At 33.0% G+C, this 25,447-nt stretch overlaps 1 protein-coding gene across 1 annotated transcript in view; it reads left to right on the top strand.

Moving 5' to 3' along the window:
• Positions 1-25,447, top strand: part of cdh11 (cadherin 11, type 2, OB-cadherin (osteoblast)) — a 172,977-nt gene that overhangs the window by 121,091 nt on the left and 26,439 nt on the right. The window contains exons 4-8 of the mRNA XM_061966574.2: positions 833-972; positions 1,155-1,449; positions 4,482-4,601; positions 11,032-11,199; positions 21,686-21,873. Of these exons, the coding sequence (XP_061822558.1) occupies positions 833-972; positions 1,155-1,449; positions 4,482-4,601; positions 11,032-11,199; positions 21,686-21,873 (911 nt within the window). The remainder of the gene's footprint in view (positions 1-832; positions 973-1,154; positions 1,450-4,481; positions 4,602-11,031; positions 11,200-21,685; positions 21,874-25,447) is intronic.

Raw genomic sequence — 25,447 nt, 5'->3', positions numbered from 1 at the left:
TTTTATGACGACTTTATTTCATTTTAAATTGATTTAATTTATGACTATTTTTATGATTATATTTTTTTATGATTATATTTTATGATTTTAATTTGATTTAATTCATGACTAGTTTTATGATTAGATTTTTTATGATGATTTTATTTAGTTTTTTTTAATTTTATTTCATTTATGACTATTGTCATGATTATTTTTATTTTTTATGATTATAATTTTTTGTTTTAATTTGATTTAATTCATGACTATTCTATGATTACTTAGATTTTTTTATAGTTTTATTTTATGATTTTAATTTGATTCAATTTATGATTATTTCTGTGATTATTTAGAATTGTTATGGTGATTTTATTTTATTTTAATTCGATTTAATTTTTAATGATTATTTAGTTTATGGTTATATTTTGTGATTTTAATTTGATTTAATTCATGACCATGTTTATGATTAATTAGATGGTTCATGGTTCTATTTTATGATTTTAATTTGATTTAATTTATGACTATTATTATGATGAGATTTGTTATGATGATTTTATTTCATTATTTTAATTTGATTTAATTTATGACTAAAGTCATGATTATTTAGATTTTTTTATGATTTGATTTTTTAATTTTAATTTGATTTAATTCATGACTATTTTATGACTAATTAGATTTTGTTATGGTTTTATTTAATGATTATAATTTGATTTAATTTATGACTAATTTTATGATTATTTAGACTTATTCTACTGTATGTAAAGTGACCTGAATCCTTGTGTGTGTGTGTGTGTGTGTGTGTGTGTGTGTGTGTGTGTGTGTGTGTGTGTGTGTGTGTGTGTGTGTGTGTGTATAGGTCACATGTCGCTGCACAGACACAGACCGAGGGTGGGCAAGGAGGGTCAGGTTCTGCACAGGTCCAAACGAGGTTGGGTCTGGAATCAGTTTTTCGTCATCGAGGAGTACACGGGACCCGACCCGGTTCTGGTTGGCAGGGTGAGTTTTTAAAGAAACCCTCTGTCTTTAAATTGAAGTGGTAATTGCATAGTAATTTATGAAGTTAAGCTCATAACGGAGCAAATTGAATGATGCGGACACGCTTGTTACTGGATACTTTCTAATACGCTTCTGCCTTGTGGAATGTGTATGAGTTTTGTGACTTGTCCCCGTCCCTCCAGCTCCACTCCGACGTGGACTCGGGCGTGGGCAACATCAAGTACATCCTGTCCGGCGAGGGCGCCGGCACCATCTTTGTGATCGACGACAAGACGGGCAACATCCACGCCACCAAGACGCTGGACCGTGAGGAGCAGGCGCAGTACACGCTGACGGCGCAGGCGGTGGACCGGGACACCAACAAGCCTCTGGAGCCGCCCTCCGAGTTCATCGTCAAGGTGCAGGACATCAACGACAACCCCCCGGAGTTCCTCCACGGGCCCTACTACGCCCGGGTGCCCGAGATGTCCAACGTCGGTGAGTCCGTCCATCCGCCAACCATCCGTGGCGCTCCGTTTCCGTGAGAAAGTGCGTGATCGACCAATAACTTTCGATGGCGATCACAAAAACCGATCCCTCTGGCTGATACTTCATTATGTTCATTAGTTAGCAACTAGCAGTAAGTTCATTAGGGCTGCTCGAAAAAGAATCGATTCAGAATCTGGATGAATCGATTCTTTTTGAAGAGTTGGTGTCAGTTTATTTTTAACGTGCATACAATTACAATGCAATACATCTCACGTTTACAGTAGTTTCATTACGGCATGTCCGAAAAGGAGTAGGAAGAAGCAGAGCTTATTTAATCCTAGCCCTTTTCGCTGTGAATCTTTGGGCACCACACGATTCGATTCGATATCTTGGGGGTCACGATTCGATTCAGAAACAATTATCGATTCAACATCAACACTTTTTTAATAATATTGGGTGCTAGTTCTAAAAAAATATAAAAAATACAAAAATACAAAAAAATCGATACTTAAAAAAAAAAATTTTTGACAGCACTAATTTTGACCTATTTGTTTGTTCTCTATTTGTAACACAACAATGAATACGTAAATAAATAAATACATAACTAAATAAACAAACAAACAAATAAATAATTTTCAAGAATTGATCTTTTTTTTTTTGCAAATTGTTTTTTTTTTTTTGCAACTTTTTTTCTGAATGTAGCACAACAATGAATAAATAAATAAATACAATTAGAAAATTGATTAAAAATATTGCAAATTTTTTGTGGAAAGTAACAAAACAATGAATACATAAATAAATAAATGAATAAATAAATAAATACATTTGAGAATTGATTGAATAAACAATATTTTTTTGGAAAATGTTTTTTTCCATTTTTTTCCGGAATTTAACATGACATTGAATACATACATAAATAAATAATTAAATAAATAAATACATACATAAAATAAATAAATATATTTCGAGAATTGATGAAAAATTACTTACATTACTAACTAGGGCTGTGAATCTTTGGGCACCACACGATTCGATTTGATTCAATTATTGGGGTATCGATTCGATTCAGAAAATCAATACTTTTTGAATAATATTGGGTGACAGTTCTAAAAAAAAAAAATTATAATAAATACAAAAAAATCGATTAAGAATCAATACAAATAGGATCCACGATTCATTCAAAAATTTATTTTTTGACACCCCCAGTTTTAACCTATTTGTTTGTTCTCTATTTGTAACACAACAATGAATACATAAGTAATTAAATAATTAAATGCATAAACAAACAAACAAATAAATAAATAAATACATCAAATATTTTTAATTTTTTTGCAAATTGTTTTTTGGCAACTTTTTTGTAGAATGTAGCACAACAATGAATAAATAAAAAAATAAATAAATACAATTCGAGAATTTATTAAAAATATATTTTTTTGCAAATATTTTTTGGAATGTAACACAACAATGAATACATAAATAAATTAACAAACAAATAAATACATAAATAAATAAAGAATTTTCGAGAATTGATCAAAAAAATGTTTTTTGCAAATTGTTTTTTTTTTCCAACTTTTTTCGGAATGTAACAACAATTAATAAATAAATCAATAAGAAATTATTCCAAATATATTTTTTAGAAAATGTTTTTATAAAATGTAACACAACAATAAATACATAAATACATGAATTAATAAATAAATGGACAAATAAAACATTTAAAAATTTGAGAATTTAATAAAACATTATTTTTTTTTGCAAATAATTTTTTGGAATGTAGCACAACAATTAATAAATAAATAAATAAATAAATAAATACAATTCGAGAATTTATAAAAAATATATATGATTTTGCAAAAGTTTTTTTGGAATGTAACACAACAATGATTAAATAAATAAATACATACATGAATAAAAAAATGCATAAATACATTTGAGAATTCATTAAATAAATAATATTTTTTTGCTATTTTTTTCTGAATGTAACATAATGAGTACATACATAACTACATAAATAAATAAATAAATAAATAAATACATTTCGATAATTTATTAAAAAATACTTACTTTATTAAGTAGGACTGTGAATCTTTGGGCAACACATGATTCGATTCGATTCTTGGGGATTACGATTCGATTCAGATTTGATTCTCCATTCATTGGATGCCAGTTCTATGATTAACTACATTCCACCATAAAATGGGGGGTTAATCCTTTTGCAAAGCAGTCTGCTGAAAATGATGGAAAGTGCCACTCTACAAAGCAACAGTGGTCAACGTTGGAATGGGGCCATATGGATCCCCTTTCTACTGTACATTAACAATCAACAAAAAATTAATTTGAATAAATTATAAAAGGAAATATATGTACATTTTTTAAATAAATTTTAGTTTTTTTAATCGATTAAGAATCATTACAAATAAACATCGCCTATATTGTGAAAAAAAATTTTTTACACCCTTAGTGTACAACAAAAAAACACAACATGAATTACACACTACTGCCATCTAGTGTCTTGGAATTGCAACTGTAACTGCAACTTAATGTCATAATTGCAAATCAAAAACTGGTTAGCAGTTATCATAATCAGCTCATTTTTAAATGTTGCAAGAAATAATGAGATGTTTTTTTTGAATCAAAAACTATCACTTTTTATCGACACACACAAAAGTAGCAAAAATTGGTACCGGTATCGATTCCCAGGCACCAGAAATTGGTACCGTAGTAGAGAAGCAACTAAACTGGTCATGTGACCGGCTGGTGTGTAAATGAAGTCCGCCACGGAGCTCATCATCGCTCTTCTCCGGGAATTATCGATCGTCACGGAAACCCGACCACAGGAAGCGTGACCGCACGCGGACACGACCGCACCATTAGCGAGCACGTTGATGGGAGTCAAACCCCTGACGAGACCCCGCAGAGTCTCCTGACTAAGAGCTTCTGACATCGATAGACTCTCTAGTCCGGCTCGGTGGTTGTGCGCGAGCGGCTTGAGAGGAATCGAACGCACTTTGAAGCCGACTTGTTTTTCTGGTGTGCCGCAGGTACGTCCGTGATCCAGGTGACGGCCACGGACGCCGACGACCCCACGTACGGCAACAGCGCCCGGCTGGTGTACAGCATCCTGCAGGGACAGCCCTACTTCTCTGTGGAGCCGCAGACAGGTGAGGACCGAGGATGGTTAATTCCCACGAGACATTGAAACAACCTTGAGAAATAGTTGAATTATGTCCTGACATTGAGCAACACACATACAACGTTGAAACAACATGCTTTTTGACAACGTTTAATCAATGTTGGGTTCAGACCATTGAAATTTGGTCATTTCCCAACCAATATTCTACAACACAAATACAACGTTGAAACATGGTTCCTAACAACGTTTAATCAATGTTGGGTTTTAACGTAGATTTGACCATTGAAATTTGGTCATTTCCCAACCAATATTCTACAAAAAAATACAATGTTGAAACAACATAATTTTTGACGACGTAGGGTTCTAAGGTTGATTCGATCATTGAAATTTGGTAATTTCCCAACCAATATTCTACAACTCTAACGTAACAACATACTTTTTGACGACGTTTAATCAATGTTGGGTTCTGACGTTGATTTGACCATTGAAATTTGGTCATTTCCCAACCAATATTCTACACCATGAATACAACGTTGAAACAACATAATTTTTGACGACGGTTATTCAATGTTGGGTTCTGAAGTTGATTTGACCATTGAATTTTAGTCATTTCTGAACCAATATTTTACAATACAAATACAACGTTGAAACAACATGCTTTTTGACAACATTTAATCAATGTTGGGTTCAGACCATTGAAATTTGGTCATTTCCCAACCAATATTCTACAACACAAATACAACGTTGAAACATGGTTCCTAACAACGTTTAATCAATGTTGGGTTTTAACGTAGATTTGACCATTGAAATTTGGTCATTTCCCAACCAATATTCTACACAAATACAACGTTGAAACAACATAATTTTTGACGACGTAGGGTTCTAAGGTTGATTCGATCATTGAAATTTGGTAATTTCCCAACCAATATTCTACAACTCAAACGTAACAACATACTTTTTGACAACGTTTAATCAATGTTGGGTTCTGACGTTGATTTGACCATTGAAATTTGGTCATTTCCCAACCAATATTCTACAATACAAATACAACGTTGAAACATGGTTCTTAACAACGTTTAATCAATGTTGGGTTTTAACGTAGATTTGACCATTGAAATTTGGTCATTTCCCAACCAATATTCTACACAAATACAACGTTGAAACAACATAATTTTTGACGACATAGGGTTCTAAGGTTGATTCGATCATTGAAATTTGGTAATTTTCCAACCAATATTCTACAACTCTAACGTAACAACATACTTTTTGACGACGTTTAATCAATGTTGGGTTCTGACGTTGATTTGACCATTGAAATTTGGTCATTTCCCAACCAATATTCTACACCATGAATACAACGTTGAAACAACATAATTTTTGACGACGGTTATTCAATGTTGGGTTCTGAAGTTGATTTGATCATTGAATTTTAGTCATTTCTGAACCAATATTTTACAATACAAATACAACGTTGAAACAACATGCTTTTTGACAACATTTAATCAATGTTGGGTTCAGACCATTGAAATTTGGTCATTTCCCAACCAATATTCTACAATACAAATACAACGTTGAAATATGGTTCCTAACAACGTTTAATCAATGTTGGGTTTTAACGTAGATTTGACCATTGAAATTTGGTCATTTCCCAACCAATATTCTACACAAATACAACGTTGAAACAACATAATTTTTGACGACGTAGGGTTCTAAGGTTGATTCGATCATTGAAATTTGGTAATTTCCCAACCAATATTCTACAACTCAAACGTAACAACATACTTTTTGACAACGTTTAATCAATGTTGGGTTCTGACGTTGATTTGACCATTGAAATTTGGTCATTTCCCAACCAATATTCTACAATACAAATACAACGTTGAAACATGGTTCTTAACAACGTTTAATCAATGTTGGGTTTTAACGTAGATTTGACCATTGAAATTTGGTCATTTCCCAACCAATATTCTACACAAATACAACGTTGAAACAACATAATTTTTGACGACGTAGGGTTCTAAGGTTGATTCGATCATTGAAATTTGGTAATTTCCCAACCAATATTCTACAACTCTAACGTAACAACATACTTTTTGACGACGTTTAATCAATGTTGGGTTCTGACGTTGATTTGACCATTGAAATTTGGTCATTTCCCAACCAATATTCTACAACATGAATACAACGTTGAAACAACATAATTTTTGACGACGGTTATTCAATGTTGGGTTCTGAAGTTGATTTGATCATTGAATTTTAGTCATTTCTGAACCAATATTTTACAATACAAATACAACGTTGAAACAACATGCTTTTTGACGACGTTTAATCAATGTTGGATTCTAAGGTTGATTTGATCATTGAAATTTGGTCATTTCCCAACCAATATTCTACAACTCAAACATAACAACATACTTTTTGACGACGTTTAATCAATGTTGGGTTCTGACGTTGATTTGACCATTGAAATTTGGTAATTTCCCAACCAATATTCTACAACACAAATATCATGTTGAAACAACATGCTTTTTGACGACGGTTATTCAATGTTGGGTTCTGAAGTTGATTTGACCATTGAAATTTGATCATTTCCCAACCAATATTCTACAACACAAATACAACGTTGAAACAACATAATTTTTAACAACGTTTAATCAATGTCAGGTTCTGACGTTGATTTTACCATCGAAATTTGGTAATTTCCCAACCAATATTCTACAACACAAATACAACGTTGAAACATGCTTTTTAACAACGTTTAATCAATGTTGGGTTTTAACGTAGATTTGACCATTGAAATGTGGTCATTTCCCAACCAATATTCTACAACTCAAACGTAACAACACCAATACAACGTTGAAACAACATACTTTTTGACGACGTTTAATCAATGTTGGGTTCTAAGGTTGATTCAATCATTGAAATTTGGTAATTTCCCAACCAATATTCTACAACTCAAACGTAACAACATACTTTTTGACGATGTTTAATAAATGTTGGGTTCTGACGTTGATTTGACCATTGAAATTTGGTCAGTTCCCAACCAATATTCTACAACACAAATATAATGTTGAAACAACATGCCTTTTGACGACTGTTATTCAATGTTGGGTTCTGAAGTTCATTTGACCATTGAATTTTAGTCATTTCCGAACCAATATTTTACAACACAAATACAACGTTGAAACAACATGCTTTTTGACAACGTTTAATCAATGTTGGGTTCTAAGGTTGATTCAATCATTAAAATTTGGTCATTTCCCAACCAATATTCTACAACACAAAAACAACGTTGAAACAACATAATTTTTGACGACGGTTATTCAATGTTGGGTTCTGAAGTTGATTTGACCATTGAATTTTAGTCATTTCCGAACCAATATTTTACAACACAAATACAACGTTGAAACAGCATGCTTGTTGACGACGTTTAATCAATGTTGGGTTCTAAGATTGATTTGACCATTGAATTTTGGTCATTTCCCAACCAATATTCTACAACAAGTGCCTAAAAACAGCGGAACAGTCATATAGAGGATCTTTGACCAGTGTTTTTGCTTTCGTTCTTTAAAAACTGCAAAATGCTCTGTCATATAAAGGGTCTTTGACTCGTGTTTTTGTAGATTCTCGTTAATAAGAGCAAAGCACTACTATCAGAGGATGCTTGACTAACATTTTTAGCAGTGGGTTCTTAAAAAAAGCGGAACACTCCTGCTATATAGAGGATCTTTGACCAGTGATTTTGCTTTAGTACTTTAAAAACTGCAAACCCTCTGTCATATAGAGGATCTTTGACTGGTGTTTTTGCTTTAGTACTTTAAAAACTGAGAACACTCTGTCATACAGAGAACCTTTGACCAGTGGTTTTGCTTTAGTACTTTAAAAACTGCAAACCCTCTGTCATATAGAGGATCTTTGACTGGTGTTTTTGCTTTAGTACTTTAAAAACTGAGAACACTCTGTCATACAGAGAACCTTTGACCAGCGGTTTTGCTTTAGTACTTTAAAAACTGCAAACCCTCTGTCATATAGAGGATCTTTGACTGGTGTTTTTGCTTTAGTACTTTAAAAACTGAGAACACTCTGTCATACAGAGAACCTTTGACCAGTGGTTTTGCTTTAGTACTTTAAAAACTGCAAACACTCTTATTATATAGACAGATTTTAAAGTACTAAAGCAAAAACACCAATCAAAGATCCTCTATATGACAGAGGGTTTGCAGTTTTTAAATATAGACTCTATATAATAAGAGTGTTTGCAGTTTTTAAAGTACTAAAGCAAAAACACTGGTCAAAGATTCTCTATAATATAGAGGATCTTTGACCAGTGATTTTGCTTTAGTACTTTAGTACATTAGTACTTTAAAAGCTGCAAACCCTCTGTTATATAGAGGATCTTTGACTGGTGTTTTTGCTTTAGTTCTTTAAAAACTGCAAAATGCGCTGTCATATAGAGGATCTTTGACCAGTGTTTTTACTTTAGTACTTTGGATGTTGGATTTGCGCAGAGTAAATCTAGCTAATCACGACAGAGTTGACTATTTGCCCGGCTCACAAGCAAAGCTCCCATCTCTAATTGGTTGGGAGATGATCCTCTCTGCATGCTGTCACACAAACACAACCATGCACAAAAACACTTCTTGGTGAAACGGAGAGAAGTAATCTGCCGCTTGTTTAAAAGTCGATTGATTTGGAGGGAAAAAAAGCTACAAGGTTTGTCCAGGGATGTTTTTTGGAGGTCAGGTCACACACATCACTGCTCAGCTCTGGCCTGGTTGCCGTGGCAACAAACACAATGATTCAAACATGTGCTCACACCTTTGGCGCAGGTGAGATTTGCCATCAAAGGGAAGTTCCCTGATTGCAGAACACACCTGCGACACCTGCATGGCAATTATTACCAACTCTGATAATTGACTGAGCAGCACAGGAAAGTGTGGTAAAAAAGAATACACAACGTTGCATTGAAGTAAAGGCACAGGAAAATGAAGAATAAGTTGCTGCTGATGTTTATGAAATGTCTTTTTTGTTTGGTAAAAACAAAAAAAGACAATATTTGCAACCAAACAAATAATTATAATCAGATAAACAAATTCAAACAAAAAAAACAACGGTATTTTTTTTTGTTGCATATAATTTTTTCCGGTTACAAAACGTATTTTTGAGATGCAATTTTTTTTTTTGGTTACAAAAATTCTGTTTGGGTCAAATCTTTTTTTGTAGTTGCCAATCTTTTTTTGTCATCAATATAATTTTAAGTAAAAATATTTTTTTGATTCCAAATCTTTTGAGTTTCAATATCCTTTCCTTTTTTTTCCCCATTTCCAACCCTATTAATCTTTTGTTTTTGTTTTTAAACAAATCTTTTTTTTTTCTGTTTTTTTTTTGTGGGGGGTGGGGGGGGGGGGGTTACAAATCATTTTCTTTTTACAGCAACAAATGTTTTTGCTTGTACAGAATCTTTTTTTTTTTCAACCCCAAATTTTTTTTTGTGGTTACAAATCTTTTTTTTTTGGTCCAAGATCCTTTTTTCAGCCATTAAAATGTTTTAAGTTACAATTCTTATTTTTAGTTGCAAATCTTTTTTTTTTGTTCCAAATCTATTATTTAAGTAATTTTCGGCACAAATCTTTTTTTGGTTAAAAATATGTATCTTTTTGTATGTATGTTTTTATATATATATATATATATATATATATATATATATATATATATATATATATATATATATATATATATATATATATTTCTTTTCTTTCTTTTTTTTTCTTCTTTTTTTTTTCTCCAGCCACGAAATCTTCTGTTTTTGGTTCGAAATCTTTTTTTCAGCCATAAAAACCTATTTTAGTTGCAATTTCTTTTTTTCTTTTTAAGCAACACATCTTTTTTTTGGTTACAATTCTCTTTTACAATTTATTTTTTCTTTTGTTCCAAATTTTTTATTTTAGTAACAAATGTGTATTTTTTTTTATAGTCACAAATGTTTTTTGTTTTTTTTAATACAATTATTCTTTTTCTTTGCCACAAATCTTTTGATTTTGGTTCCAAATCCTTTTTTTAGCCATAAAAACTTACTTTGGTAGCAATTTTTTTTTTTGTCACAATGTCTTTTTTTGGTTACAAATCTTTGATTTAGAAACACATCTTTTTATTTTAGTCACATATTTTATTTTTGGTACAAGTCTTGTTTTTCGATGGCTTTTTTTAGTCACACATTTTTCTTTTGGTTATAAGTTTTTTGGGGGGGTTTACAAATAAATTATTTTTGTTATAAGTCTCTTTTTGTTTTAGTCACAAATTTTCCAGCTAGTTTAGCACAAACATTGGATTTCTTTTAGCGTCTTTAACGCACAAAACATACCAAGGCTATGACATCATCAAAAGTGCGTCACTAATAAACGACAACAGGGACGAGCGTGAAATAAGACTTCTTATTGACGGCGTCCTCCCACCCGCAGGCATCATCCGCACGGCGCTGCCCAACATGGACCGCGAGGCCCGCCAGGAGTACGACGTGGTCATCCAGGCCAAAGACATGGGCGGTCACATGGGTGGACTGTCGGGGACCACCGAGATCAAGATCAGCCTCACGGACGTCAACGACAACCCGCCAAAGTTCCCACAGAGTGAGTAAAAAAGATTCATGTGTGTGTGTGTCAAGTTTTTAAATTAGCAGGAAGACATTCTGATTACAGACCCTGAAGATATTTGATGAGCAAGCATTTCCTTTGTTATTGTCCCCACTATCCTTTAATTACACTTCCAAAATTGTGTGGGTGGATGACATCCGGAAGCACTAAGTGGTCCAGTTCTGGAGCTTTCAGACACTTCTGTTTAGTTTGGTGAACTAGTTTACCCTTCAATGGCAGCGAGGTGTGAAAAGGTCAGCCTTTGTTACATTGTGGACATCAAATAAACAGTCTTAAAAATACGTGCCAAAGTAGTTGGGAAAGGGCATGTTCACCACTGTGTTACATGGCCTTTCCTTTTAACAACACTCAGTAAACGTTTGGGAACTGAGGAGACACATTTTTGAAGCTTCTCAGGTGGAATTCTTTCCCATTCTTGCTTGATGTACAGCTTAAGTTGTTCAACAGTCCGGGGGTCTCCGTTGTGGTATTTTAGGCTTCATTATGCGCCACACATTTTCAATGGGAGAGAGGTCTGGACTACAGGCAGGCCAGTCTAGTACCCGCACTCTTTTACTATGAAGCCACGTTGATGTAACACGTGGCTTGGCATTGTCTTGCTGAAATAAGCAGGGGCGTCCATGGTAACGTTGCTTGGATGTCAACATATGTTGCTCCAAAACCTGTATGTACCTTTCAGCATTAATGGCGCCTTCACAGATGTGTAAGTTACCCATGTCTTGGGCACTAATACACCCCCATACCATCACACATGCTGGCTTTTCAACTTTGCGCCTATAACAATCCGGATGGTTCTTTTCCTCTTTGGTCCGGAGGACACGACGTCCACAGTTTCCAAAAACAATTTGAAATGTGGACTCGTCAGACCACAGAACACTTTTCCACTTTGCATCAGTCCATCTTAGATGAGCTCAGGCCCAGCGAAGCCGACGGCGTTTCTGGGTGTTGTTGATAAACGCTTTTCGCCTTGCATAGGAGAGTTTTAACTTACACTTACAGATGTAGCGACCAACTGTAGTTACTGACAGTGGGTTTTTGAAGTGTTCCTGAGCCCACGTGGTGATATCCTTTACACACTGATGTCGCTTGTTGATGCGGTACAGCCTGAGGGATCGAAGGTCACGGGCTTAGCTGCTTACGTGCAGTGATTTCTCCAGATTCTCTGAACCCTTTGATGATATTACGGACCGTAGATGGTGAAATCCCTAAATTCCTTGCAATAGCTGCTTGAGAAAGGTTTTTCTTAAACTGTTCAACAATTTTCTCACGCATTTGTCGACAAAGTGGTGACCCTCGCCCCATCCTTGTTTGTGAATGACTGAGCATTTCATGGAATCTACTTTTATACCCAATCATGGCACCCACCTGTTCCCAATTAGCCTGCACACCTGTGGGATGTTCCAAATAAGTGTTTGATGAGCATTCCTCAACTTTATCAGTATTTATTGCCACCTTTTCCAACTTCTTTGTCACGTGTTGCTGGCATCAAATTCTAAAGTTAATGATTATTTGCAAAAAAAAAAAAATGTTTATCAGTTTGAACATCAAATATGTTGTCTTTGTAGCATATTCAACTGAATATGGGTTAAAAATGATTTGCAAATCATTGTATTCCGTTTATATTTACATCTAACACAATTTCCCAACTCATATGGAAACAGGGTTTGTAGTTTTATTCATCTTTAATACATTTGCTAAGATAAAAAAAAAAAAAAAAAAAACTTTCACATTGTCAATATGGGGTATTGTGTGTAGAATTTTGAGGACAATTAATTTATTCTATTTTGGAATAAAACTGTAATATAAAATGTGGAAAATGTGCAGCACTATGAATACGAACTGGATGCACTGTATGTGCATGTGATTTTTTAATTTTTAATCAATTTGCAAAAAAAATAAAAATAAATATTCCACATTGTCATCACGGGGTATTGTGTGGAGAATTTTGAGGACAAAATTAATTTAATCTATTTTGGGATAAGGCTGTAACATAAAATGTGGAAAATGTGAAGTGCTGTGAATATTAACCGGATGCACTGTATGTGCATGTGATTTTTTTTAAATTTGTAATACATTTTTAATAACTTTGCAAAAAATAAAAAGCATTTCCACATTGTCCTCATGAGGTATTGTGTGGAGAATTTTGAGGACAAAAATAAATGTATTTCATTTTTGAATAAGGCTTTAACGTAAAATGTGGAACATGCGACGCACTGTGAATACAAACGCACTGTGAGTACAAACTGGATGTATGTGCATGTGATTTTTTATTTTATTTTAATAAATTAGCAAAAAAAAATCCCCCCAAAAAACATTTTCGCATTGTCATCATGGGTTATTGTGTGGAGAATTTTGAGGACAAAAATGAATTTATTCCATTTTGGAATAAGGCTGTAACATAAAATGTGGATAATGTGCATGTGACTTTTACATTTTTAATAAATTTGAAAAAAATAAAAAAATATTGTGCGGATAATTTTGAGGATACAAATTAATGTATTCTTTTTTTGGAATAAGGCTGTAACATAAAATGTGAAGCGCTGTGAATACTAACCGGATGCACTGTATGTGCATGTAATTTTTTTATTAATTAATTTTTTTATAAATTTGCACAAAAAAAACCAAAACAAACCTTTCCACATTGTCATCACAGGGTATTGTGTGGAGAATTTTGAGGACAGAAATAAATGTATTCCATTTTGGAATAAGGCTGTAATATAAAATGTGGAACATGTGGAGCACTGTGAATACGAATTGGATGCACTGTATGTGCATGTGATTTTTTAATTTTTGTATCAATTTGCAAAAAATAAACCTTTTCACATTGTCATCACTGGGTATTGTGTGGAGAATTTTGAGGACATAAATAAATGTATTCCATTTTGGAATAAGGCTGTAACATAAAATGTGGAAAATGTGAATCACTGTGAATACGAACTGAATGCACTGTATGTGCATGTGATTTTTAAATTTGTAATAACTTTGAAAAAAAGCAAAAAAACTTTCCACATTGTTTTAATGAGGTATTGTGAGGAGAATTTTGAGAGTAAAAATGAATGTATTCCATTTTGGAATAAGGCTGTAACATAAAATGTGACGCGCTGTGAATACAAACTGGATGCACTGTATGTGCATGTGATTTTTTTAAATTTTTAATAAATTAGCAAAAAAATCCCCCAAAAGACATTTTCACATTGTCATCATGGGTTATTGTGTGGAGAATTTTGAGGACAAAAATGAATTTATTCCATTTTGGAATAAGGCTGTAACATAAAATGTGGAAAATATGAAGCGCAGTGAATATGAACCGGATGCACTGTATGTGCATGTGACTTTTGAATTTTTAATACATTTGAAAAAAATAATAAAAATAAATGCTTTCCCACATTGTCATCACGGGGTATTGTGTGGATAATTTTGAGGATACAAATGAATCTATTATTTTTTGGAATAAGGCTGTAACATAAAATGTGAAGCGCTGTGAATACTAACTGGATGCACTGTATATGCATGTGAATTTTTTATTAATTATTTTTTTTATAAATTTGCACAAAAAAAACCCACAAAAAAATCTTTCCACAAATGTCATCACGGGGTATTGTGTGGATAATTTTGAGGACAACAATTAATTTATTCCATTTCGGAATAAGGCTGTAACATAAAATGTGTAAAATGTGAAGTGCTGTGAATACAAACCGGATGCTCTGTATGTGCATGTGATTTTAAAATTTGTAATACATTTGCAAAAAATAAACAAACAAACAAAAAACTTTCCACATTGGCATCACGGGGTATTGCGTGGAGAATTTTGAGGACAAAATTAATTTTATTCTATTTTGGGGTAAGGCTGTAACATAAAATGTGGAACATGTGAAGCACCGTGGATACGAATTGGATGCACTTTTTGTGGACAAAAAAATTATTTATTATTTTTTGGAATAAGGCTGTAACATAAAATGTGGAAAATGTGAATTACTGTGAATTTTATATTTTTTAATAACTTTGAAAAAAAAAAAAACTTGTGCAGAATTTTGAGAACAAAAATGAATGTATTCCATTTTGGAATAAGGCTTTAATATAGAATGTGGAACATGTGTTGCGCTGTGAATACTAACCGGATGCACTGTATGTGCATGTGATTTTTTTTTTTTTTTTTTATAAATTTGCCAAAAAAATACAAAACAAAAAACTTTCCACATTGTCATCATTGGTTATGGTGTTTAGAATTTTGAGGATAAAAAATAATTTATCAAATTTTGGAATAAGGCTGTAACATAAAATGTGACACGCTGTAAATACGAACTGGATGCACTGTATGTGCATGTGATTTTTATATTTTTAATAACTTTACAAAAAATATATATATATATATATTTTTTTTCATATTGTGATATTGAGAATTTTGAGGACAAAAATGAATTAATTCCATTTTGGGATAAAGCTGTAACATAAAATGTGGAAAATGTGAAGGGCTGTGAATACAAACCGGATGCACTGTATGTGCATGTGATTTTTATATTATTTTTATTTGCAATAAATTTGCAAAAAAACCAAAAAAAATACCTTTCCACATTGTCATTATGGGTTATTGTGTGGAGAATTTTGAGGACAAAAATGAATTTATTCCATTTTGCAATATATATATACATAAATATATATTTTTTCAAAAAACACGTGTGTCAAAGTCAAGAATGCAAATTATTAGATGACAATTTTGAGGCCCCGCCCCCGCCACATCCCTAGCCACGCCCCCGCTGCAACAACCAGATGGTGGCGTCAGGTTTTCAAACCCTGGTGTTGGTACACACACGTTGTTGTCAAGCAGAAGGAACACCTGCCACAAGAATGTTCCAGATGGTGCGAATGAGGACGCCGATGACATATTTAACACTTTTGAGATGAAACGAGGCTGAAAACAAGCTCCAAATATCAGAAGAGGCACAAAGACGGTTGCATTTTTTTCCCACGTAAAATATTTTTCTTATCAGAAATGTTTGGTGTTGAAGGCTTTTCTGAAAGCTTCGCTGTCAGCACGGTCGTCTGGCTTTGAGATAATTATCCCATCATCGCTACCGAGCTCGGCGAGGGAGGCAGAAGAGTTAAATAAAATAAAAATAACAAAAAGTTAAGAACTATTCATTTACGTCTGCCTACGCTCACAGCCACAAAAAGGCGCGGGTAGAAGCTGAAAAGATGATTGTTGTTATTATTTTGTCAGCCCGATAGTTGTCACGTGTGGAGAAGTCATCACTAACTGCTGCATGACTGAGCGGCCATCCTACGCCCTAAAGTATCCAGGGACAACAAAACAGCTGCACTAACCACTTCCTGACCAGAAAAGGAAGAATTCAAGTACTTACCATGAATTGTACATTGACTGTACCTTCAATTCAGTCCAAAAAATGTGATTTGACCCTGTAAACTCTACATTTAATCTACATTTAATCTACATGTACTGTAAATTTACTCTAAATTTAATCTACATTTATTGTAAATTTAATCTACATTTATTGTAAATTTAATCTACATCTACTGTATATTTAATCTACATTTATTGTACATTTACTATACATTTAATCCACATTTAATCTACATGTACTGTAAATTTACTCTAAATTTAATCTACATTTATTGTAAATTTAATCTACATTTATTGTAAATTTTATCTACATGTACTGTAAATTTAATCTACATTTATTGTACATTTACTATACATTTAATCTACATTTACTATAAATTTAATCTACATTTATTGTACATTTACTATAAATGTAATCTACATATTACTGTACATTTACTCTATATTTAATCTCCATTTATTGTATTTTTAATCCACATGTACTGTACATTTAATCTACATATACTGTAAATTGTATCTTCATTTATTGTACATTTACTATAAATTTAATCAACATTTACTCTAAATTTAATCTACATTTACTGTATATTTAATCTTCATTTTACTGTAAATTTAATCTACATGTATTGTAAATTTAATCTACATGTACTGTACATTTACTCTAAATTTAATCCACATTTAATCTACATGTACTTTAAATTTAATCTACATTCACTGTATATTTACTCGAAATGTAATCTGCATTTACTGTGAATTTAATCTACACTTGATCTACATTTACTGTACATTTACTGTACATGTACTGTAGATGTACTGTACATTTACTGTACATGTAATGTATATTTACTCCACATTTAATCAACATTTAATCTAAATTTAGTGTACATGCACTGTACATTTACTGTATATTTAGTCTACATTTAATCTACATTTACTATAAATTTCCTGTAAATTTAATCTAAATTTACTGTAAATTTACTGTAAATTTCCTGTACATTTACTGTAAATTAACTATAAATTTAATCTACATTTACTCTCAATTTAATCTACATTTACTGTACATTTAATCTTCATTTTACTGTAAATTTAATCTACATGTACTGTAAATGTAATCTACATGTACTGTGCATTTACTCTATATTTAATCTACATTTATTGTATTTTTAATCTACATGTACAGTACATTTACTCTAAATTTAATCTACATTTAATCTACATTTACTCAAAATGTAATCTATATTTACTGTTAATTTAATCTACACTTGATCTACATTTACTGTACATTTACTGTGCATGTACTGTACATGTACTGTACATGTACTGTACATTTACTGTACATGTAATGTATATTTACTCCACATTTAATCAACATTTAATCTAAATTTAGTGTACATGCACTGTACATTTACTGTATATTTAGTCTACATTTAATCTACATTTACTATAAATTTACTGTAAATTTAATCTAAATTTACTCTCAATTTAATCTACATTTACTGTACATTTAATCTCCATTTTACTGTAAATTTAATCTACATGTACTGTAAATGTAATCTACATGTACTGTGCATTTACTCTATATTTAATCTACATTTATTGTATTTTTAATCTACATGTACTGTAAATTTAATCTACATGTACAGTACATTTACTCTAAATTTAATCCCTATTTACTCAAAATGTAATCTATATTTACTGTGAATTTAATCTACACTTGCTCTACATGTACTGTACATGTACTGTACATGTACTATACATTTACTGTACATGTACTATACATTTACTGTACACGTACTGTACATTTAATAAATAGTCACTCCACATTTAATCAACATTTAATCTAAATTTACTGTACATGTACTGTACATTTAATGAATATTCACTCCACATTTAATCAACATTTAATCCAAATGTGCTGTACATGCACTGTACATTTACTGTATATTTAGTCTACATTTAATCTACATTCACCGTAAATTTACTGTACATTTAATCTAAATTTAATCTACATTTACTGTAATATTACTCTACATTTACTCCACATTTATTCTACACTTATTGTACATTTACTGTACATTTAATCTAAATCTGGGACTGATTATTTTCCACACATTGGTTTCTGTTTCCATTGCAACACACTTCTGACTTCAGGCAACAAATGTGTGTTCCTACTTCCGCAAACAAATGCGAGTGTGTTGTAATCATGGCAGACTTGGTAACAGACAACAAAAATGACTATTTTTGGACAAAAGAGGATTCACAACCGTATACTTTTGAAGCTGAATATACTGAGGAACAACTACTGCTAATAGCAGACAGAAGCCGAGAGAGTGAGGTGAAAGTAGCTTTGGCGCTATAAATGTGGAATTTGGAGCCAAGCTATTTCGACATACATGGAGTGCTTACCCATATAAACCGGAAAAAACGTCCCCCGGCCAGCTGGACCAAACAGCCAAGTCACTTTATATTGATCATGATACACGCAGCACGTCATGCGTGTTTTTGAATGCATTTTTAAAGTGATTAAGAGGTAGAATTGATTGCTAACATTAGCTGCATTGCTAGCCACCAAGAACAAGATGATTTTTACATGTTAGAATGCAAAAAACAACATTTTGTTTTCTTGTCTCTCATTATGATTGTGAAAAATAGGCAAAATTCCCCAAAAAGTGCAGTTCCCCTTTAAATAGTACAGATATTTGTAATTAAATTAAAGCATTGTTTAGTTTTTTTTCAATGACGGTGCAAGTTTGACTCTGGAACAGACCATTTCCATACGCATGATCTCCTATGGGGAAACCATACCAATGTTCTTATGATCGATCATATCAACAATGTTTTTGGTTGCAGTTTTTGGAACAAAACCAGATATGAGGTCTGCTTACGTCTCTAGATTGTTTTTTTGTTTTGTTTTTTGCTTGGTTTTTTGGGGGAAAAGGAGGAAAGAAGAATAGGAAAGAGGAGGATTGATGATGAAGAGTGGATGAAGGTCAGATGAGATTGTTTGATAAAATGACAAAAGAAAAGAGAGGGGGTGATGGTGGTGGTCACACACACACACACACACACACACACACACACACACACACACACACACACACACACACACACACACACGCACACACACACATTCTTGTATTTCATACTTTCTTGAGCACTGTGAAAAATGCCTCCCTCTTTAGGACCACCCTTTCTAGATATATAAAGAAGTGTATTTACAACATTAATAATATATACATACTATGCAAATATAAAAAAGCTTGTTGTGAATTTTTTGGGGGAATTTCACAGGAAAAAGGTCACAATTTCACAAGAAAAACTTAGAATTTTGGCAGTATTATAATAAAAGTCGTCATTTTACTCAACGCAAGTCAAAATGTTACAAGAAAAACTCAACATTTGTGCAATATTATGATAAAAAATTTGAATTTTACTCAATAATAGTTGAAATTTTAGAAGAAAAGCTCCAAATGTTGGCTATTTTATGAAAAGAGTCGCTAAAAGTCACAATTTTATAAGAAAACTTTAAAATGTTGGCAATATTATATTAATAATCGGAATTTTACTTGGCAAAATTATCACAAAAATCACAATTTTACTCAAAAAATTTCACTATTTTACAAGAACAACAAAAAAAATGACAAAAGAGAGAGGGGGGATGGTGGTGGTCACACACACACACGCACGCACGCACGCACGCACGCACGCACGCACGCACGCACGCACGCACGCACGCACACACACACATTCTTGTATTTTATACTTTCTTGAGCCCTGTGAAAAATGCCTCCCTCTTTAGGACCACCCTTTCTAGATATATAAAGAAGTGTATTTACAACATTAATAATATATACATACTATGCAAATATAAAAAAGCTTGTTGTGAAATTTTTTTTGGAATTTCACAAGAAAAAGGTCACAATTTCACAAGAAAAACTTTGAATTTTGGCAGTGTTATAATAAAAGTCGTCATTTTACTCAACGCAAGTCAAAATGTTACAAGAAAAACTCAACATTTGTGCGATATTATGATAAAAAGTTGGAATTTTACTCAATAACAGTCTAAATTTTAGAAGAAAAGCTCCAAATTTTGGCAATTTTATGAAAAGAGTCGCTAAAAGTCACAATTTTATAAGAAAACTTGGGCAAAGTTATAATAATAATCGGAATTTTACTTGGCAAAATTATGACAAAAGTCACAATTTTACTCAAAAAATGTCACTATTTTACAACAACAACAAAGAAAGTGGGCAATATTGTGATAAAATGTTATATGACAAGTGTCACCATTTTGCATTAAAAAAGTACCGTATTTTTCGGAGTATAAGTCGCACCTGACAAAAATGCATAATAAAGAAGGAAAAAAACATATATAAGTCGCACTGGAGCCCGGCCAAACTATGAAAAAAACTGCGACTTATAGTCCGAAAAATACGGTAATAATTTTACATGAAAAAGTAATAATTTTACATGAAAAAGTAATAATTTTACATGATAAAGTAATAATTTTACATGAAAAAAAAATAATTTTACGAGAAAGTATTGTAATATTACAGAAACAAAAAGAATATGAGAAATTGTTCCCAATTTTATAAAAAAAAAAAAAAAGTCGACACATTGTGAGAAAAAGACTGCTTTTAGTTCATTTTAATTTTAATATTAAATATTTTGTTTGTAATTGTTTTTTAATCTTCATTATTTACTTCAAGTTATTACAGTATGTCTCTATATACATATATTTTTTTTTTTTTTAAATTAACTTTGGCCAAAGGGGGCGCATTTCAATTTCTTACACACACTTGTTATTTCATATGTTGACCAGAGGGGGAGCCCTTTTAAAACCGACACACGGTCAATTTGAAAAATCTCCTCATATTGAAGGTACTTTTCCTTGTTGATGTCTCAAGAAGGGTAGAAATACAAGAACACACACACACACACACACACACACACACACACACACACACACACACACGCACACACACACACACGTCCTCCATAGGGGACGAGAGCAACCTTGAGGCAGAGGGACGGTATAGACTCTAATCTCCCACTAAAGTCCGTCCATCTACTCACCTCCTGTGCTGCCGTCTTCCCTGGCAGGCGTGTACTCCATGGCCGTGTCCGAGGACAAGGTGGAGGGGGAGGAGGTGGGCCGCCTCAAGGCCAAGGACCCCGACATGGGAGACAACGGGATGGTCAACTACCGCCTGACGGACGGCGACGGCCTGGGAATGTTCGACCTGACCACCGACTCCGAGACCAGGGAGGCCGTCATCAAGCTGAAGAAGGTAAAGCAGAATGTCAGCGGTATATAAGCCACACCCACTAATATAAATAGTTTCCATATATTAGCAGCACCTGACTATAAGGCGCAGATATATATGTTGTGAAATCAGTTATTTACGCAGAAATATTTTGTAAATATTACGGTGCCTGTTACATGGCAGTAAAACGGCTGATCAAACAAAATAGAAGTCGTCGTCATGGACCCACTAGATGTGCAAGCTAGCTCTCCAATCAGCTAAACGGACTGACGTTTTGGTGAGTTGATGAAACTGAAACTGTTATGTATGCAGGAAGGAGTGACGGTACAGACACAAGGGGGGCTCTATGATTTATTGTATATATATAAACAATATATATATATATATATATAATAATCAAACAATAATAATATCAAACAAGGGGAAATGGAGTGTGACAAAATCCAAGAGTGTGAAGCAGTTATCTGTTGAGTGTTACCGGGAGGTGTTGTTCCAAACTCGGAAGTCCAAGAGGGCGAGGCTGATCTAGGAAGTCCGTGCAACAAGCGAAAGATCCAGGGCGAGAGAGAGGCGTCAGAGTCCGTGTCCATGCAAAGGGTGGTCAAGATCCAAGAGGCAGTCAGGGAAACAGGGGGCGGGGGGACAAGGAATGACGAGACACACAGCAACGTCAACGCGGGAACGGAGGTCTGCAATAGGATCGACAGAGAGGACACGGGACTATCAAAAATGACGGGGAAGAAAAACAGAGAGAGAGAGAGCAAGATTGCGTAAAGCACGATGATCGCTTACGGGACATCAACAGAAGGTTATGTTCTGGCACGGGATGGCAGGTTGTGCAGGCTCTTGAAGGCAGGTATAAAGCACGTATAAAAATGCATGAAAACACTCCTACAGACATCACACACGGGACGGTTTAGTGAGTAAGAATTGTTTTAGTTACATTGTAAAACTTACAAACGTTGCTCGGCGTGATGAATGAAGAATCCTTAGGAGTAGAAACGCTATGGACGGCCGGAAGACGGAACGGCACTTGAAAGCGCTTCACAGAAAAAAATACTTGTAGCCGTTTGTTTACCCAACGGGCGCCTGCAGTGAGCAAACTCGTCCATAAGATGGTGCTATACTGCAAACAATAACACACCATTTCAGTGTCTTTGCATGTGTTTTAATGACAACTATTTGCTTTATGGCCGTCGGCAAAGAAAAGTCCGCACCGTTTAGTAAAGTGCATGGTGCAAAAAATGATAAATTATACAATTATAAATTATTATTGTTATAATTCAATATAAATCATATAATTATTATAATTGTATTACATTATTTATTTGTTATATAATGATTTTTGTATTTATTAATAAAAAATATTATAGCATTATCATGTGGTTTGAATTATTTTTACATAATATTATCAAAACTTAATGTAGTATTTGAGCAGCGACCGGAGGTTTGAGGGTTCCGGTCGGCAGGACCTGGTGAGGGAAACGAGTGCACGGATTGAAAAATAATGGAGAATAAAAAACACGCGAGGACATGTTGGTCCTCACAAGGATGAAGAACATTAGGTTCTTACGGCACCAATTGTACTTGTTTCACCTTCTCTTCTTGACATTTCACTCAGTTCATACCATGTGGCGTCACTTTTCTATAAAAGTTGTCCACAGTGTGACCGTCTTCAGCCTGCAGCTCACTTAAAATGTATGTATATATATATATATATATATATATATATATATATATATATATATATATATATATATATATATATATATATATATGACCTCCTAAGGGTGTTGTAGTAATTGATATATTAATTAATATTAATGATGTGCATGAACAAATAAGAGTTAATATTGGATGTAGCTTTAAAATATATATATATATATATATATATATATATATATATATATATAAATATATATATACATTTTGGCAGGCGGCCCCCCCTGAAAAAATGTACTGCCCCTCTTAAATGTTTTTTCTGCAGCCAGGTCTGGATGAATGAATGAATGACTTAATGAACGGATGAATGGATGGATGAATGAATGACGGAATTATTGAACGGAGGGATACATTAATAAATGAATGAATGGATGGATGGATGAAATAAGGAACGGATGAATTAATTCATTCATTATCAAACAGAGAGATGAATGAATAAATTAATGAATGGATGGATGATGGATGAAATAAGGAACGGATGAATGGATGAATAAATTAATGAATGAAGTAAAGAACGGATGGATGGATGGATGAATGAATGAAGGAATTATTGAACAGAGGGATAAATTAATGAATGGATGAATGGATGGATGAAATAAGGAACGGATGAATTAATGAATTCATTATCGAACAGAGATGAATGAATAAATTAATGAATGGATGGATGATGGATGAAATAAGGAACGGATGAATGGATGAATAAATTAATGAATGAAGTAAAGAACGGATGAATGGATGGATGAATGAATGAAGGAATTATTGAACGGAGGGATAAATTAATGAATGGATGAAATAAGGAACGGATGAATTAATTAATTAATTATCGAACAGAGATGAATGAATAAATTAATGAATGGATGGATGATGGATGAAATAAGGAACGGATGAATGGATGAATAAATGAATGAATGAAGTAATGAACGGATGAATGGATGGATGAATGAATGAAGGAATTATTGAACGGAGGGATAAATTAATGAATGGATGAATGGATGGATGAAATAAGGAACGGTTGAATTAATTAATGAATTATCGAACAGAGGGATGAATGAATAAATGAATGAATACATGGATGATGGATGAAATAAGGAACGGATGAGTAAATTAATGAATGAAGTAAAGAATGGATGAATGGATGGATGGATGAATGTATACATGAATTAATGAACAGCTGAATTAATGGCTGAATCAATGAACGAATGAAGAGATGGATTAATGATTTAATGAATGTATGGATGAATGAATGACTGAATGAATGAATGAATGTATGAATGAATTACTGAACGGATGAATTACTTAATGAACTAATGAATGGATAGATGAATGAATGAATGATAGATGAATGAATGAATGAATGAATGAATAATAAATGAAAGAATGTATTAAAGGATGAATGAATTAATGAGTGGATGAATGAATGAATGAATTACTCATTTAATGAAATGATGGATGAATGAACAGATGGAAGGATTAATTAATTGATTAATTAATGAACGGACGGATATATGATGGATAAATGAATAAATGAATGGATGAATGGATAAATGTACAGATAAATGGATTATTGCATGATAAAATGAATGGATGGATGAATGAATGAATGAATGGATGAATTAATTAATGAGATACTTATTTAATGCACTGATGAATGAATGGATGAATGAACATATGGATGGATTAATTAATTAATTAATTAATTAATGGACAGATATATGATGGATGAATGAATAAATTAACAGATGAATGGATAAATGAACGGATGAATGAATGAACGGATTATTGCTTGATTAAATGAATGGATGAATGAATGAATGAATGGATGAATTCATGCCCCATCGCAGTAACCTACTATCAAGAACACACGTTTGTTTTTTCC

This window comes from Nerophis lumbriciformis, linkage group LG02, assembly GCF_033978685.3.
Source record: "Nerophis lumbriciformis linkage group LG02, RoL_Nlum_v2.1, whole genome shotgun sequence".
Lineage (NCBI taxonomy): Eukaryota > Metazoa > Chordata > Actinopteri > Syngnathiformes > Syngnathidae > Nerophis > Nerophis lumbriciformis.
This window is presented reverse-complemented; position numbering and strand designations above follow the sequence as displayed.